This window comes from Vidua chalybeata, chromosome 13 (assembly GCF_026979565.1).
Source record: "Vidua chalybeata isolate OUT-0048 chromosome 13, bVidCha1 merged haplotype, whole genome shotgun sequence".
Lineage (NCBI taxonomy): Eukaryota > Metazoa > Chordata > Aves > Passeriformes > Viduidae > Vidua > Vidua chalybeata.
This window is the reverse complement of record NC_071542.1, coordinates 11650473-11669968: the sequence shown is the minus strand read 5'-3', so window position 1 is coordinate 11669968 and position 19496 is coordinate 11650473. Positions and strand designations below refer to the sequence as shown.

The 19496-nt window shown below is 36.0% G+C and overlaps 1 protein-coding gene across 2 annotated transcripts in view; it reads right to left on the bottom strand.

Annotated features, from left to right (window-relative positions):
• Positions 1-19496, bottom strand: part of EFL1 (elongation factor like GTPase 1) — a 64784-nt gene that overhangs the window by 35718 nt on the left and 9570 nt on the right. For both annotated transcript variants that reach the window (XM_053955122.1, XM_053955121.1), the window contains 3 exons: positions 11044-11195; positions 10157-10335; positions 9364-9499 (listed from right to left, as the gene is read on the bottom strand). In XM_053955122.1, the coding sequence (XP_053811097.1) occupies positions 9364-9499; positions 10157-10335; positions 11044-11195 (467 nt within the window). The remainder of the gene's footprint in view (positions 1-9363; positions 9500-10156; positions 10336-11043; positions 11196-19496) is intronic.

The window sequence follows — 19496 nt, the reverse complement described above, 5'->3', positions numbered from 1 at the left end:
CTGCATTGGTAATTGGACACATTCCTAAAGAGATTTGATTTATGGTGTCCTTTTCATGTCTGAATGACTATACATGAATTTACATGCAGAAAGGCATGTATTTTCAAACCCATTTGTGCTTAAAGCAATTATTTTACACCTCTTTCTGAAATGACACTGAATGCTCTGTTTGAATTTTAGAAAACCATGCTCACATTAAATAAAGGAAATGTTCCTTCAAAACAGGTTTCTGAAAGTTTGAGTTCTACAGCAACAACTTCTGGAAAGGCAATTCTCTAGCATATTTAATTCAGAAGGAAGAAAATCCTAATGCCATTTTGATCGGGGGAAACAAGTTTCAATTATATAGTCTAAATACAGAGCCTTGTTAAATCAGATAATGTACACCTCTGTTAAAAACTGAGCCTCAAACGCTACCTCCTCAGTGAGGCCTGTTTGCTGAATCTCTCAGACATTTCTTCTAATGCCCTGATGTCCCAAACTGATGTTTCCCACTCTTGATACACCACTTCATAGCTGCACTAACAGGCAGGATTTTCTTAGAAATGGAATGCTATTAACTTTGAGTACAAGACTGAAGCCACTGTGGTTCCCCTATTATAGATCCTCATTTAGTAATGGATACTAAAGTCTCTTTAAAGATTTTCCACCAATCAAGGCAAGTTGGATGGTTTCCCTTAGAACCACATCAGAGGAAAGGAGGGAGCAAACAGCTACACTACAGACACCTACTAAAAAATGCTGACATTCTAGTTTTAAAGAGGATACTGGCTTAAAAAAAATACAACACACCAAAGAAAAAAAGCATGCTCCAAGCAATTTTTATAAGCAGACTGAGGGGCAATAGCATTCAGGCTCTTCAAATGAAAACATGAGGTCATTTCCCCAAATGATCACTGAGGTATCTCAGTGTGCTGTAAAAAAATCTCAAATGCAACACTGGAGATGTGAGCTCAGCAAATAATCCCAAAACTTCACCTTAAGATTTCTCTTACCATTTTACATAGATTACATTAACTACTTTAACTTCTTCTATTTATACAGTATTGGAAAAGAGATTCATTAGCCATATAATAAAATATGACTATTTCTGCAGATAACTGTTCTCCCTTTATTTTTACATGCACTTTCACAGAGGGAGAGACTGAAAATAATACACTGATGCTGACTTAAAGACAGGAAGGTGTGAAATACTGGGGGAAATCCCTGTCTTTTCATTTTAAAGAGACTTGCAAAATCACACCCATCCAACCACTCTGAGAAGATTTGGAGATTTTGGAGATAAGCCAGGCAGTACCTGTGCCCTAAAGCCGCAGTTAGCTACTGAAAGGCTGGGTAACACCTGCCCAGGGGCAGGGACTACAGAAGTCAATTGTGCACTCTGACACAAGAGGAGACAGGCCCCTCTACCACTGGCCCTGAATTGTGAACAATGAACAGCAGTGTGAGAATAGGCATTGGACAAATTTGTAGTCTCGTGACCAAGAATCATTTATTTTTGCAATAAACCCCGGGGTGATAGACAACTGCCTGCACCTCAGACCCTGTGCCCACTCTATTTCTAGATGTTTATATTAAGGAGCTGCAGAGCATGTGCCTGCTGCTGTGCTCAGCTCCTTCAAGCAGCAGTGCTATGAAATTGTCTTGATTCTTGTTAGTCCCACTGCTGCCCACAGGCACACAGGCAGCAACAACCAACACCGACAAGTCTGGGCAGTTTTCTTTCTGGTATTATTTGAGAAACCTCAAGCAGCAGCAAGTAGCTGTCTGCATACAAACCCCAAAGAATCAGGAGTGCTTGCCTTGCATTCAGGAAATTATATAGAAATCTAATTTCCACTCACACAAAAGCTCAGTTTTTACAGATTATAAAAATTAAAAGTTGCTATAAAACTGACACAGAATGTTTCATGGCATTCTCCCCTTTCCTCAAAAACTTAATCATTTGCATTTTTTGACATTATAATCCAGCAGTAGTCAAGAGCAAATTTACATGCATTCTTTGGTAAATGAATGCATTATGACTTTAGCTTAAATAGTTTTATACAGTTCAAATTTTTAAATATGATTCATAAGCCCCTTGTATATTAGTGGCAAGATTAAAAACATTTGTAAGATCTCATAATTAACTCCCAAAAATTAGAGCAGAGAACATTCCAGAAGCACTAGAGAATTTGTAAGTGTTTTTCCTCACAAAGGATTACTACACCTATGACTTCCTTTTATAGTCTTAAGAAGCTTCAGTTAGAAAAACAGAAGAAATACAGATACTCAAAAAGCAATTTAAATTCTCAAAAAAAAAAAAAAAAAACCAAAACCCAATCAAAAAGACCCACCAAAAGACCACTAAACAAAATGGGCTTTATAAGGAAACTATTAACCATTCAAAGTATGCTTCCAAAAAAAATTTAGCTGAGTTAATAAAGACACATGTCAGTGCTATAACTCTGACCTAAGACATGGCATATTTTTTTCCTCTCAAGTGATATCTTGATATTGATTTGAAAACATGGTAATGAATCACTTATTTCTTTTGCAATAAAGTTTGTGAAGTCAAAGCCCCCAAACAAGCCACATGAAATGGTAAAGCAAACAGGGCACAGGAATCTCAGCAGATGATCAGCAAAATACACTTCTGATTTCATTTGGTGCTAGTTCATTAGCTGTGCACTATGTCATGTTACATTGCCCTCTAAGCAATACAAATTTCTCTGCCTCACTTATTAGAAGCACACACAGCAAAGAGCAGGAACTGCAAAGGGACTAAATCCAGTACAGCAAAAATAGAGTTAAAGAAAATGGTTTCAGTTTCCAGCTCTGAAAGAGGCCAAGCAACAGATTAACTATTATGTCTTTAGCTCAAAGAAACAACTTGAACACATTCAATTTTTTCAACAGTTTAACTATTAATAAAACACTAACTGGGTAGGAAAATAATATAAATACTATGGTGTCAGGTAAACGCAAGAGCCCATGGAAATCAAACATCATTCAACAACAAAATCCATTCAATTATATACCTTTTCCTCAACAGCGCTGGATTACTAAAAACAAGTATTAAAAGGCTATTTTTAGCCTTAAAAGGCTATTTTATAGACATTATAAGATGGCAGTTAGAGATAAAAATTGTAAGTATTCCAAAACGGAAGACAAAGGTTTGAGTTTTCTTTGTTTCATTCAGTATTTTGGGCTAAGTTCAGTAATATTCTGGAGGAAGACTGCCCTCCTGTGTTCACCACCACAGCAGGCTGGGCTGAGACAGCCCCTGCAGCTGGAATCACTTCAAGCTGACGATTTTATTTATTTAATTTTTTTTTTTTAATAATCACATTACTGATTCAGAGAGTGAAATTAGCCCACCAAATGTTTGCACAGAAATACAAGGCTGGTGAACAGCAGGCCTGTTCCTAGTGCTCTCACAGAAGGTGGCAATGCCTGCTAGCTGGCATCAGGCCTAGAAAGCCATTCTGGGCCTTTAAAATGGCATTGCTGCTTGCAGCTGCTCTTTGCTCTTAACAGAGGCTGCTTATTAAAAGCTCCTAAATTGTTCAGTGAAGTCCTAAAGGAATAAAATGCTTGTTAGACACCTTGTAATGAGGTTATCTCTACTCCTTCACACCAGCTCTTCATGCTACTGCAGTTCTATGGCACCTATCTTCAGAAAGGCACCAAAAAATCTGGAGAAATTAATCCATCATCACCCACATTTCCTGCACCACATTGTTCCCATGTCAAGAATCCTATAAGTGCTTGATAAATAATTAAAACATGAAAGAATACTGTATGGGAAAACTGGCATTTTAAAAATGGAAACACCAAGGTACACAAGAGTGTGTCATGTAGGAAGTCTGAAAGTGAGCTGGCAACAGGAGGGACTTCCAGATTGCTGCTTTTAACAATGTCATTTGGTAAGTTAAAAACCTAAATGCTCCTAATTTGGTAGAACTCTTGATATCCACATAGCTATTGAAAACATTTGCACGCATTTGAAAACATTCAGAAAATCATCTAACCTCCTATGAGCCCTACACTAAAGCACTACAAATCTAGTGGCAAGGGAAAAGCTCTGCTTCAACAAGACAAAAAGCACTTCAATAGTCATATAGGCAGCTCTAAGAAAATCTAGGTTTTGTACACTAGCAAACACAAGTCCATTGCTCTGGTACTTGTGGATAAAAAGCAGCACACAGATCAATAATTTCAGGTGCATGTCATTATGAACAACATACCTTGAGATGAACTGAACTCCAATTAACAAAAATATATCACTGAATGATCCTTTGGTTATTCATTCAGGAAAAAACATGAGACTGAGCCAATTTAAAAAAAATCACACATGATTATTCACTTACACAGGTATCTAAACCAGTGTTTTCAAATAGATGTGGTTTTTTTTACATCAGCACTTGTTTACATTTCTTAGAAATGGTAATCAATATCCAGCATGGGAATCCTAAGCCCTTCATCTGTGCATAATATGATCACAAAAAAAACACTGCCTCTTTTCCCTTTTTTTTAAATACTTCTTTACACTACCTCCAACAACCCTTTTTTTGCAGAGAACAAAAAAGGTATTTTGTTTTCAATTATAGGACAGAAACAAGAAAAAAATTAAATAAGGGAGGGAGAAAAAAAGAAGCTATTATTCTGTACATCTGGAGGGCATGCACTTGTTAAATCTTTACTTATGAGCCCAAATTACTTTTTTCTCACATACTGCCTCATGATTATTCCTTTGTCACTTTGGGGATCACTCAGTTCTTTTTATAGTTTTCAACCACAAGAATTTCACAACAATTGTTGCCAAGTGATGCTTTTCCTGTAATTGTTATTTTTCTTTGGCTGGTTCAAGCAAATAAATAAAGTAAATAAATACATAAATAAATGCATTCATATACATAAAGGGAGAAAGAGTCTTGCATGGGAACAAGCAAATCAACCATCCCATCTTCTTGCATTGCCCATAATTCAGACTTATTAATAGTACAAGACACTTACTGGTGTGAGACAGTTTTAATTTAGACTAAATATTCTTAACATAGAAATATAATTGAAATTATTTAAAACTTGCATATAATAATCTCCTTTGTGGAGCTTTCAACACTGTTTCATTTAAGTTATTGTTTTGCCTCCTGGTAAACAAGCAACATTTTTTTCTTTCATGGAAAGACCTAGTAAGTGCTGCTTCCCCACAACTTTAATTATAAAAAAAAAAAAAAAGAAGAAAAATTGTTTATGGTAGTGTAAATTCTTCTATTTTTGTGCCTGCATTATCAGTCACTATAGCTTGTTAAACAATATCCAACATTACTTAGCAAACAGAAGGTCTTACATACAACATTCAAACTAAATTAATGAATGTATTCTAACTGGACCATTCCTAATTTTCCTTTTAGAATAGAAAACAAGCACTAGCAAGAACAGCTATGATAATCAAATTAGAGAGCAGTGGATTTCAGGCTACAGCCAGGGCTCACCTCCTGTCAAATACACCCCCTCTGGAGATGCCTGCATGGCACCAGGAACCTCCAGTGCCATTGATATTCCCAAGGGAAGTGTCCCAGCAAGAACCTAAGCTACTGTAACACTCACTAAACTGAAGAAGCCAAAACCTCTGGATAGCCAGATGATTGTCTACATCAAGCTCCTTCCTCTGTTATATTTTTGCTGTAGGAAAGAAGGACAAGCCTTTAAGGAGCATGGGACAGTTAGCTTGCTATTTGCACAGATGATATTATGGAAACAAAGGCCAGTGCCAGTGTCTCTAAAAACATACATGAGTCAAGCAGTCTTTCGAATATAATATTTAATGACAATAATAATATTTAAGTATAATTTCTTTCCTAAAAGTTCCAGAAGCACAGTATTATCAAAAGAGCACATATCGTGTTTATGATACTGGACTTTCTTTCCAATGGGTATTCAGGCAGATTTCTAAAAAGGGAGCACAAAATGTGCCCCCAAGATGTCTTCGAATCAAAACCCAATTGATTTTGATATAGGGATTTGGGTGGCACACATAATTGTTGCATTTAATGTCTGCAAGAAGACATTGGAATTTCCTCTATTTGGAATTTAAGCAGGGTTCTGGTATACCTAGTTAGAATCCAGAGAGCAGAGCACTTTCTGTTAAGATAACAAGGCCTCAGCCCATGTGAAGCTGATATGGCCCTGAAGTCAGGACAGAGTGCCACAGAGACAGCCAGCACTGCCACCAGGACATGCAGGTGGGCCATTGGCAAGAGCAGGGTCTCACTGCCAGAACTCTCAGAGCTGATGCCCACAGGGAGGTCCCAATTCAGCAGCTGCACACCTTGGAAAGGCATGCGATGTGACAGGAAAATAAGCCATTCCTGAAACACTGCACCAAAGCACACAATGGATTTTTGGACCAGCAGTTCAACATTTTTCCCAATTCAGCCTGAAGATACCTCCAAGGCCCATTCCAATGACTCTCATGTTTTTCATTCAGCAGTTCCAACTCAATACAAGTGCCATTTGGAAGCCCAGGGCACATGCCTAATCTAGTATAACCTTATCTGCTGCCTCAGTAACTAGATTCTCCTCCTGCAAGGTCTCTGTTCATTCAAAGGAGCACAAAACACACCCTTGCAGTGCCAGTTAAAAAGTAAAATATCCTGTCTGCTGGCACAGGACATCTCGCAGAGGTGCTGGTGGGGAAAAAGGTGACAAATAAAAAGCTGAAAAGTAAGAGAGTACTCTCTTCCCAGAGGGTACTTTGCTCACATACACCTTTTTACTTGCCAGAGAAATCAACAGTCCTTCTAAACTACAGATTCTACAAACTGGGTTTATTTGTCTAAGACAAGGATTTTATTATTTTCATAGAATAGTCTGACAATTTTTAAAAGAAGATTTATAACAAAGACTTTATTACCCTTGGTCCCCAAGAAATTTTTGTTTTCAATCATATTTCACCTTCTACTCAGGGCCTACAAAAATGCACAATAGTCACAAGTTTGCAAAGAAAAATTCTGAATTAGAAACAGCTTTATGGAAGTGGGTTTATTTTGTATTTGCCATATTACTTGAAAATGACATACTGCTTAAAGCTTTTTGACAAATACTTTTAGCAAAACATTCCAGCTGCAAACTTGCAGCACAAATTAACCAATGCAAAACATTTTGTCTCTCCTAACTTCCAGGAACTCAAAATAATACCAGAAAGTAACTTCCCAAAGTTTCCACAATGGCTACACATATTATACAAGGACATAATATCTCTTTCCAACTTTAATTCTGTTTGTCACAGCTTTGCTGTTCAAACACACTATGCTTCATTGCCCTTTCTCCTTGGGGTGTTTTGCAATCTCAGATTTTCATCAATTAAAAGGAGAGTAGTATTTTAAGGAAATATTAATATTAGTCTCCTTTTAATTGAGCAGAAGGAATAAGGGATTAAATCTTCCCATCTTCAGTAAAATGACCTCTGTATCAAGCTTTGTCTTTGATCACTAAACCTTTCCATAAGCCAGCATAAAGGACCAAGCAGATCCTCCCTTGTAAGAAACAACAAATAAATAATAGCAAAACCCCACAAACCCTGGTGAAAAAATCTGAAAAAATCTATAACATGAGTCTTAAAGTGGAAATAGGCAGTCATGATTAACTGTGTATTCCTTATAGCAATAACTTAATTATACAGAGTGAAACCACAGAGCTTTCAGAAAAGCTCCCTTAATTTACTGGATAATCCACAAGCAATTTCCTTATATGGCTGGAGAGAAATCACTGCTGTGTGCACTAAAGCTGCAAGACAAATGGCCTCACAAACAGAAATCACTGTTGCTAACTGGAATAATAAAAGTCTTGCATCACCATTTTTACACATTGCTTTCATATAAATGCATTGCATATTCTTCTGAGTGTGATAGATCATCATCAAATCATTAAACAGCTTACTGAATTTATGTAAATTAACAGTGCAGCCTTACAGGGAAATGGGAGAAATAAAGGAAAGGCATTTAATATTTTTAGTCTAAAAAAAAATCTTTAAAATTACATTAGGTTTAAAAACCCAACGTACAGACTTGAGCCTACATGCTTCAGGTAAAAATGAAAACTTGCTTTGTTTGATCACTTTACAATGATGCAATGATAAAAGATGAAATACCAAACATAGTCTGGCTAAGATTGACTGTGAATTCTGACCTTAAAATTCTAATGAGTTCTTCCAAATATGCCCATTTAGAACTCCTACTACTCAAGTAAACTGCTTTTCTTTATGGAAAAGTTAGACCTCACTGAAGAGCAGCCTTCAGCACTAGACTACCAACAAATTCTGGCAGAATCTGATGGTTACAAAAACCTTTCTTAGAATTTGGTCCAACTCGTAACACCAAAGACACAACAAACCCTCAAAATATATTTTTTCTCTGCTGGAGGCAGCTCTAAGAATATTTACCATTTGCTATGCACAAAGACCACATCCTTTTATCTTTACTGCAAAGTGTTTTGGATTGTGTTTCCCTATTTTTTTCTAAACTCTTGATCATTTTTTGAAGTAAACAGACCATATACTTAATATATTTTCTCACAATCACACAGTTACACACTCACTCACTGTTTTCATACTGCAAATGGTCAAATAGAATCACGCTTCAGTAAGGTATAATTCAGAATTTAAAAATATTAAGTTTCCAAATAAAAGTAATTCAGCAGCTGCTTATGTTCTGCATGCTAGACCCATGATAAAAGAGACAAAGCATGGTTAGCTGCCTAAATGAAAATATTTCAATCCTTACAGAATACACCTATTTTTCATTTACTGTATATAAACACCATAAATTTCAAAAAATTAGGCAGTACTCATTCTAGAGCAAAGCAGCTCAGAATCTGGCACAAAAGAGCATAATTCAATTATTAGGTTGACTTTTATAACTTTGTCCATAGAGAAAGTGAAAAAATTGCCACAGCCATAAAAGAAACAATTTTTAGCACCAGGGTTCAAACAAAGTCATAAATAAAACTACACTCATCCACATCACTAGTAAAGGCACATTAAAGAATTTCCACTGTCGGGAAAATATTATAAATAATCCTTACAATCTATGAAATATGAAAATTTACTACTGCCTTTGGCAATTCCTGGCAGCAATGCTTACCTGGCTGGCAATCGTCCAACCTGAAGATAACAGGCTAATGTAATCTGTACTCTTCTCCTATTCAAAGTGTACAGAAATCCCAATTTAATTAGATTGCCTTCCTTTTTTGCACATACAACATGCTTAGAAATATTCATGGATTTAAGGTTTCTTATTTATTAATCACATTAAACCAATTTCAGTGTATTTTACATGACATAAGGATTCAGGCTCTAGGAAAGTAAATCCTAGTTCTTACCCAGAACATTTCCTGCAGGCACTTCCTCAAGATCTTCAAGCTCTCTTCCCATAAGTAAGTAGAGGTTCTCCAAAGTGCAGCACGTCATGTGAGGGATTGCTGGCAGATCATCAGTGGCAGAGCACTGGGATGACAGCTACACAGAGCACAAAAGCAGCATTTGGACATTCATCACTTAGCTCTGATAAAAACTTCTTCCACAAAACCTCCTTGCATTCCAAAGCTTAATAATACAATCCAAAGCATTTTCATCTCAAACCTCAAATGTCAGAAACTAACGTACACTCCCAAAAATCCAGGCTTGAGGCAAACATGTGAATGTTACCAAGAAGATAAAAATTAATGCTTTCTTTGGCAAATTTTAGGTGTGTACTACTTCTACCTCACTTTTCATTATCACTAAAAGAACAAATGTTTTGAAGTAAATTCAAAAGTAGTTAACTTCTTTGTTCAGAATCTCAAAACATTTAACACCAGTTTTTTCCAATACTATTGTGGACCTTTTCTTCCCTAAAAAAATTGCTTTTTTCTTTCTTTTTATTTTTTTAAGAAATAAACACATATTGGATTTATGGTTAGCTAATAAAACACTGTACTTAAAGTACAGTGTTACGGTTTATAATGAGTTTGCAGACACAATCAGCTATTGGCACAATTACCCAAATTACTTTGATACTTTTTGCAATTATTAACTTGCACTTTTTTTCTCTCCTTTGAGTGAGTCAGGTGTAAGAAGTCATCAGTTTTTCAAAAGAATCTCAAGTTACTGTGACAGTTCACAGTCAGCTCTTACCTTATGCAAAGACTCAGCAGGATCATATTTTGGTCCTAAAACAAAGATTTTCTGCCCTCTTTTCACCACTCCACTGAACACTCTGGCAAAAGCAATGAAATACTCCTTGTTGTCTGCTTCCTGTTTCACTGCCTTTGAGGTCACACTATCTTCTTGAGCAGGGAGCTGTTGCTCTTCACCTAACCAGTCAGAAAAAAATACATTAAGCATACAAACACTTTCTGCCCCATCATCTGGAGAAAAAAAAATATATATATTATATTGTCATATGTGACAAATCACAGAACTGTTCCAGTTAAAACAGACCTTTAAGATCCTGAACTCCAACCCAGCACTGCCAAATCCACTACAAACCCATGTTCTTTAGTGTAACATGTTTTAAATACCCCCAGGGATAGTGACTCAATGACCTGGGCAGCCCCTTCTAATGCTTTATACTTCTGGTAAAGAAAATTTTCCTCTAAACCTTCTCTGGTGCAACCTGAGGACATTTCCTCTTGTCCTACCATTTGTTACGTGGGAGAACAGACCAACCCCCCACAACTGCTACCCATAATCCAGTCTGGTTGTTCACATCCTGCTTTTGTACCAATTTTGGCTGTTTGGTGTTGAAAGTGACTCAGTTTTTAGCAGAGCATCTCCTTGAAGCATCATCTCCCTTCAATGACTCAAAGCACATTCTCAGGCTAAGGAACACCAATCTATGGCACTATTTCACCATTTATGACCTGTCAGCTTTCTCACAAATCCCTCCTCTCTCTTGGTTCAGCTCCATGTATTGCACTTTGGACTGGCATGTGGATGGCTCACAATATGGATTTGTAAGGTGCCCCTTTGCAACACTATTAACATTTTCCTTGAAAATCAGGTATTCAGGTACCACACACCTTTTGTATCACCAGTGTTCCCAGTTACTTCAGGTGACTCTTCACTTGGGGTTTTTTCTGACACCTCTTTCCCTTGACTTGCTGCCAACTTTTCCGCGTGCCTTCGTTTGGCAAGTTCGCGCCGATGAGCAATTTCTTCTTGAGTTAATGGCCTACATTGTATTTTAAAACATCAGTATTTGGTAATGCCATTTATTTTAAAATAAATTCAGTAACAGTAATTAGAATACTATATTTGACATAAGTAAAAACTCATGCAGAATGCCTTTTGTCCCCCAATACAACACTTTTAAGTCAGCTAAAATTAGCAAACTCTTCCTCTACCATATTTAGACTTTCATTTTTCTTCCAAATTCATAGAGATCAAATACTGTCATTTTTAATTACTCATGTTATCTTTATTACCTTAAGGTAATCTTTACAGCAAGTGCTCAAATGCAAGGAAAAGTCTTTGCTTGTTAAAGCTCCCTTTCATAAAGTTATTAAGCCCATTAAGGCAAAAGATTTAAAACCGACAACAGCAACAAAAAATAATTTAATAGTCTGATGCATCCATCTACTCACTGATACACCCTGCCTTAAAGCAAAGTGCTTCAAAGTATGATTTAGAGCAATAAATAATAAAAGATAAAGAATATAATCAACATTCTTACGTAAGGCAATATAAAGAGACTTGTTTGTCAATGCAAGCAGATTCAACAGCAAAGTGACATTCATTACACACATATGAAATCCAAGAGCATTACCCAAAAATTCCCATTTGATTTTTAGATCTGGTCCTAAATAAAAATAAGTTATATGATATTATCTTCTATTTAATGCTTTTAAGAAATGAAAATAAATTCAGACACTAGTCATCTTCTCTTTTCCATTATTACTCTTTCCATTAATTTCCCATGTAAACAAGGGAAACCTAATCATTACAGATACTTCTATGAATAATCTATTCTGTTCACTAATTTCAGTATCAACAAATTCTGAAGTAATGTGCTGTTATGTGCCTACATTAAAAAATAATCTTTAGCGCTGTAACTTAAAAGCAGAAGAAATAATGAAGTTATGTAGATGCATAAAAGATGCATTTCTACAACACAACTGGACAAACTAATCCCAAGTCTTGGACCATGACTTCAACTGAAGAAGGTGAAAATAATCCCACAGCAAAACCTCACCCACATGATTTGTCCTGCATTTGCTCACATGATGGAGACAAAACCAAGTCCTTAGTGTTAAGATGGTTTAGGATTTTTTCAATCAACTGCATCAAGCACACAGCATTAAAACAAGAAATGCCCCATTCGTAGTTTTAGCTTGTTGAGTAGCCTTGGACAAGTTACTTCCCCTCTTCAACCTCCACACTTAGAAACACAGGTCAAGATTTCCTGAACAGCAACAGCAGTAATGAATGATAAGGGGAAGAAAACCACAGGAAGCACTACAGCAGTACAGTCATTTTTGTTTACAGAAAAACCATATAAATATGATCTCTACTTTTAAAAAGCATTAAAAAATGGACTCACTTTGCTGTATCAACTATTGCACGCTTTGAAATAGGGAAAAACCCTATTAATCACAGGTCAAAGGTTTTATGTGCAGCTCTTAACTGGATTAATTAGGGGCAGGAAGTCTTGAAGAGATTACATGGCTGAGACCAACTCACTGCCAGTAAGGTTTTTATTTATATCATAATCAGGATTGTTTTCTGCATAATACCTTCTGCAATTTAAAAAATGAGACACTTCATTGATCAAAATTCTTCAAAGAACTTGAAGAAATCACTTGAAACAGTTATCACACTTATCCTGAAACCAAAGGTTCAATTTGAAAGAGTAAGAAAACTATATAAAAGTTTTAAATCTCTATAAAAATTACCTAAGAGAGGCCCCTGGGATAAAATGTCAGAAATTGAAGCACAGACTTTTAGAACACAGGATCTGGGACAGACACATTGCATGGTATAGAAAAGAAGAATGCAAGATAAAATCACCACTTCAAACTTCTTGGCAACTTATTTTTTTTTTTTTTAATAAAAAAGGAAAAAATTGTCTCTTAAATAGTCATGACAGAATTAAGAATATGTATCTCTAAAATTTCAAATACTGTGATATTTCTGCTAGGCTTGTTTATTTTACTGCTGAAGAGAGCAAGGCTTAACAATACAAAATGCAAAACAGATGGTGGAGAAGAAAACTTTTTTATGATTTTTTTTTTCCTGAAGGCAGCTGTTCAAAGTTATTTAAAGGTTTGGAATGTCAGAAAAATTTTTAGAGGAGATAGATTGATAGGGAAAGTACAGATCAGACCATCAGGGGTGTCATAAACACAGTCTATATATGATGGCATAGTATATACATAAAGGGACTACATATGCATTCCAACACATCTGATTGTCCAAAAATACCTTTCATTTCTGTAAATAATCCTGAGAGCAAAAGAGAAAAGTTTGCTTTTTTCCACTTTATATGGTATTTTTCAATATCAGTATATTTAGGTGTCAAATAGCCCTAACCACAATTATCAAAGGCACCTTAAGATTCTGAATGCACTGGTCAGAGTTGCAATATGTATAAACACACTTAATAACATTCTCATTTTGATAAAAAAGCAGATTGAGTGTAGGTGGGACTTTTACTGCAGGTACAACCTAGACTTCCATCCTGGTTTCTGTCACCATCAATTTCTATAAAATTAATCACTCCCAGTACTATCATTAGAAATGACAAAAAGATAATGTTGCCAAATAAATCCTTACATAGAGTTGTAACACAATCAAGCAGAACACAGAACAAGATTAATGCACATAAAGCACTGGATCTGCAACAAAATCAGTTTCAAATTATACCCTGAATTATTCAACTTCTCCAGTTGGCAAAACCAATCAGAAGTAAAATAAATTTTGAACAAAAGCTGCCCACACCAAAAGAAAGCTTGGTTCTTCTTCTTCCCCCCTTCCCCTTTTTTGTTCCATTAGAAAGGAACAACAGCCTCATAATATTGGCAGAAAGAAAAAATGGCAACATGCAGTCACACAAAAACCAGCAAATAAAAATTCTGTAGAAGAAAAGAGAGAGATCCCCTGACTCCAGAGAAATGCTACATCACCCAGACATGGGAGCCTGGCACAAGTAATGAAATGGAGCTGGCACAGAAGGGTGACCACATCATTACCAACTCATCTTAAACTCAAACATGTGGTAAACAAATGGAAATAATAATATGGGAAAGGGTATCATGTACATGCTATTGACATTTAATAGATTGCTGATTAAGGGCATTAAATTTCAGGTAATGTATACAAGCTCCTGCTGACTACTTCTCTGATTCCCACATTCCCCCAGGATAACACATTTAGTTCAAACTAAACTTCCTTATGCAATCAATCCTCTGAACATAACAGGTTTCTACTCTTTCACATTATTAAATGTGAACTTCAATGTGAACTAGACTTCAAAAATTCACTTAAAAAGAGTGAATAATCAGAACAGAACTGCCAAAGATAAATTTGTCTTTGATTATTGAAGTGTTAGGTTTATGTTTTTAACCTCCAGACCATTTTAAAAAGGAAACACCACAGTCAAAACATCAACTGATTTCTGAAAGACTAATAGTACTGCCACCAAATGTCTGTGATGCATCTCTCATGCCATGAACAGTGGTTTCTAAGCTCTGAGAATGCTTTCTCTCCATACAGCTTTTTCCAGTTTAAACTGCATGAGCCCATGGACAGATGTTTGACTTTACAAGGTGTGGATGGAATAATTTCTGATAACATCTTTAAATCCATGTAATTAATAGAGAATCCTATTTATGACTCTGCTCTTCAGAATTAAGCTCTAGTGAAATCATTGGCTGCTGCTCTGCTCATCTGGCACTCAAAGAATCCTGTCAGCAACATCTCTAGGAACAGCTTGGTCCAGTGCAGTTTGCTACATTTCAGCACACTGTATGTCCAGTGGTCTCCCCAATTCTTTAGAAGCTCATTAATTTCTGGATTAAACTACTTAATGTCTATGGAACAATTTCCATTCACAAACTAATGTACATGCACTAAGATCATCTACTATCAGTTCTACTGAGACTGGTACACAATTTACAGTAGAAATAAATGTATTAACACAAAAGGAGCAACTGAAAATTATCCAAATCACAACTTACACAAAAATTCATGCAATAGTCTTACAGGACTCTTTCAACAGGGAATACTCTAGTGTTTGTATCACATTGTATAGCAGTTATCATTCAATCTGAGACACGTAATGAAATATGGTATCAATCCCAAGCTGTCACACTCTGTCTGGAAAAACACTCCAGACTGATAGAGCAACCTCTGATTTATCTCACATGCTGAATGTACAAAAAGGAAAAAAGAAACTTGAAGCAAAACTTTCCCCAACATTACAAGCTTTACTCACTTAAGATCACCATTACACAAACTACAGTATGTCCAGAGATTCAAATTTCAACCATTACTCTGTATTTCTTTCTTGGATCAGTTGCCAAAGCCTTAGCCAGATTCAAATGTATACTATTACTGAAATCTATTTCATGCTAACCACAACAGGGGTTTTAATTTTTGAAAAGCATTTATTAGTTATGCAAATAGATGCCTAATTCAGATGCTAACCTGTAAATCTGGCAGCTCATTCTGATGATACATGTCCTATTCATCTCTAATGCACAAACTACAATTCAGAACAAACTACTAATGAAAACAGATGACGGGTGTTGATCAACTGAAGCTGATGCAAGTCATATTGCCTTGAACATAGAAATTAATTTACTTGCAAATAGATAGTAATTTCTTACAGAGCTTGAAGCTTTATACAGGTTCTCATTTTGATCAATGTCATTTCAGCTGAAGATCTGCAAAAATCACGGGATTTATTTTTTCCCAATACACTTTTAATAAAACATTAGAAAGAAAATAAATGAAGCACACTACAATCTGTTTAGGAGATGCAAACAAGCTGTACCACAAAACAAAGAAACAACTATCACCGTAATTTCATGCAGAATTGTATGGAGAAGTGTCTTTCAGGGTGACACCTAAGGAAAAAACAATCCCTGATTTCAAGCTGACTGAGGAGAAAGAAGAACCTTTTATATTATCTGGAGGAAAACAGAGGTATTATAGGTTTTATACCCCCCAGGCAGTAAAGAAATATAATTTTAGTGCACTACCCTATCTGGTCAATAGACTTTTCTTTATTACCACTGGAAAGTAGAAATAGAATTTCTTCAGTACAGTTTATTTATTTATATTATTCAGGATTATAAGATGGACTTGAGGTAACATAAAAGGTTTGCTTCCTATTGCTCACGTGGCGTTACACCACTGCAAGATTTACACATAAAGCTTTACTAAGTAAGTAGATGATTTCATCATAACAAACATAAGATATTCAGTTTATATTTTCTTAACATTCTACATTAAATACCCCTAGCAATTAGTTGGAAGCAATTCAATTAACTACTAGATATTTCACTTTTACGTTGGGTTATATGAAGACAGAACTCTGAATCTCAAGAAAAGCAAACTGGCACATTTATATACCCTGTACCTAAATGCCAAGCTTGGCTTTTATTCCTACACCTACACTCGAGCATTCTGTGTTAGACCTGGGTTCAAAGTCACACACCAGTAGAAAAGAGGGAAAGAAACAGCATATGCTGAATGAACACTCATATTGCACACAGCAATACTTTAGAATAAATAACCACAGGCATCATCAAATAACCATTACATAAAGCAAGTGGAGGAGAGGCCCTAATCTGTTCATCTTCTCTGCCCAACCAACAATTTACATTTTTGCCTGACTTGGTAGGAATTAGCAATAATTTCAGAAGATCAGACAGAAGAAATTGGAAGACAAAACACTTGCAATTCTCATTTCTTTACAAAACCTGGCAAAAACGAATGACATAGTGGTACCATGCAAAAAGTCAATTTACAAATCTTTCTAAGGAAAGATAAATATAAGCTGACAACCTGCTTTAACTTGACAACAAACAATTTTCCCATGTATTCTGCTATTTAAACAGCAAAAGCAAAATCATACCAGCTTTAGTATAGAATCTATTAATTTTAGGGTGACCTTCAAGGAGATATTAGTTGCCAACAGCAGTCTCAAAGGAGATTGTTTTAATTAAAAATCCATCCTTTGTTATCATTTACTGTACACCCTGGACTTAAAAGAGATTTTTGCTTTTCCCAACTTATGCTTACTAAGTATTACAAGCAGATGGCAGAAATAAGGCAGACTATCAAAAATTACAAAGTCAGTTTGAATCTTCTAACAAAGTTACAAAAAGGTAACCTTACCCAATACTGCCTCACAAAAGGAAAAATATAGCATAGATCTACATTTTTTCCCTCTGGAAGTAGAAGACAAGTCTTGCAAAAAAAAATCTGAAGAAAACTCTTAGATTTTTTTACATGCTTTAACATGCTTAAAATTAGTACTTCCCCACTCCCAAGGGATGCAAATAACCTTAGGTCAGTCCAGCAGTCAAACATCAAGATGCACAAGAGCACAGTTATGGCTCCTCAAAATTAACATGTAGGTGAAACACACAACATGGATTTATGCTCTTCAATAGGAAAATGTGAAATAACTGGTAATAGACATAGTGTAGATATTCTCTGTTTCTCCCCATGTTCAGACATTCTTATGGAGCACCTTCATGGAATGCTAGTTTAAATACTGCATCTCACATGCTTCACTCAACCATCACTCTATTTCATGAAGCACAATCTTCACTGAGTAACTGTAAGTAGCACACAATGACCTATACAATTAAAAATATGCTCAAGAACCACAGCACAAAATGCTGTGTTTTTAAAATTCCTGAATTTTTGAGACTACTTTCCTTCATTAGAACTAACCTCCTTTTCCAATTTCTTCAAGAACTGCTTACCCGTAGAATCTTAACAAATCAGGTATTGAGAAACACACATTTAGCTCCACTGCTGTTTTTCAATTAATGGAAGCCAACTGTCACTTCAAAACACTTCTTAAACATTATTTAATTAGCAAAAATCACATAGTACTAATAATGACTGATTCTCTCCAAGAAAAACACACATATGATTTCATTTTAATATTAGCTAATTAGTAAGTAATTGAATTATTTAATACAAAGGCCAGCAATAGATACTTTTCACAAAAACTACAGAGCAAGACATTAAAATTTTCAATGCACTGAATAAACAGGGAGAAAGAACAACTATAATGCTAAAAATTTCTGGCGTATGTAAAAGCCACCTGTGCCCCTATTTCACGTACTCATAACCTCAAAGACTTTTGATTCTCCCAAGAAATAAAAAACCAGGTCATTATCAGTGACAGAACAGCCAAGAAGTGATGGCCTCAGTGCAGCAGCCTCTGATAACTGGAGCCCATCCCCAGGAAAGGAGACAAAGCAGGAATGGCGCTGCTGTGCCACACCTGAGCGAGAGCTCCTGTGCTAGAGACACTTCAGGACAGCACTCGAAGCAAAACTGCACCATCTAGTGTCTGCTCAGCCCATGCACGCGGAGCATCTTCTCCTTGAGTGCAAACAGTGCAAGGAAGATTTCTGCTGGAAGACTCATAGCAGTAAGAAAGAATTGAGATAAATCTAGAAAAAGCTAAGGTAGTAGTACAGCTTTCAAATATTACTACAGTAGCCGAATTGCTTTTCACATAAAGATTAAACAGTCTAATTTAGCAGGAAAATTATCATTTTCTATATTACTTTGCTGTACAGTAACAATTCCCCCAAAAACGTAAAAAGGCCAGTTAACATAGAAGTTGCCCACTGAAAATGCTCCAGAGGCTTGGAGGGATGAAAGGTTAAGATGAACCTCATTCTCATGAAGTAATCAGAAAAGTATATTTCTTCTGCACAAAAGCTGGTGGTTAAAGTAGTACATTTAAGTGTGCCAGGAAAATGAGATCTAGAAGGATCTACTCCTCAAAGATAACAGGATGGCTATTAAAAAACAAAACGCTGTAACAAAAAAATCTTCCAATCCTCCCAGAAAAAAAAAATTCTTGGAAGTGCATTAATGCCCTTCAGATCTCTGTAAAAAGTCAGTCAAGATTTGGACTACTTTAATCAACCCATTTTATTTTGCTGTTGCAATGGACAGGATGATCACTGAGCTGTTATCCCCAGTTTGATGGGAAGTATTCCTTGGTACAAACACAAGCTGCTACGATCATGCCAACACAGCCTTGCTGAAAGTTTTAAAACTTTCATCTTTTTTACAAATCAAGAAACTTTTACAACTCCATCATTTCCACCAGACATCCTGAAACTGCTTACACTGCACACATTAGGATGATACCTTTGGACAACAGTACTATTCTCCAACAGAATTGCTATATCTTCTTAAACTACTATGATTAAACAAATCACTCCTGAACTCATCCAGGAAATCTATACTAGCAGAAAAGACTTTATTGCAT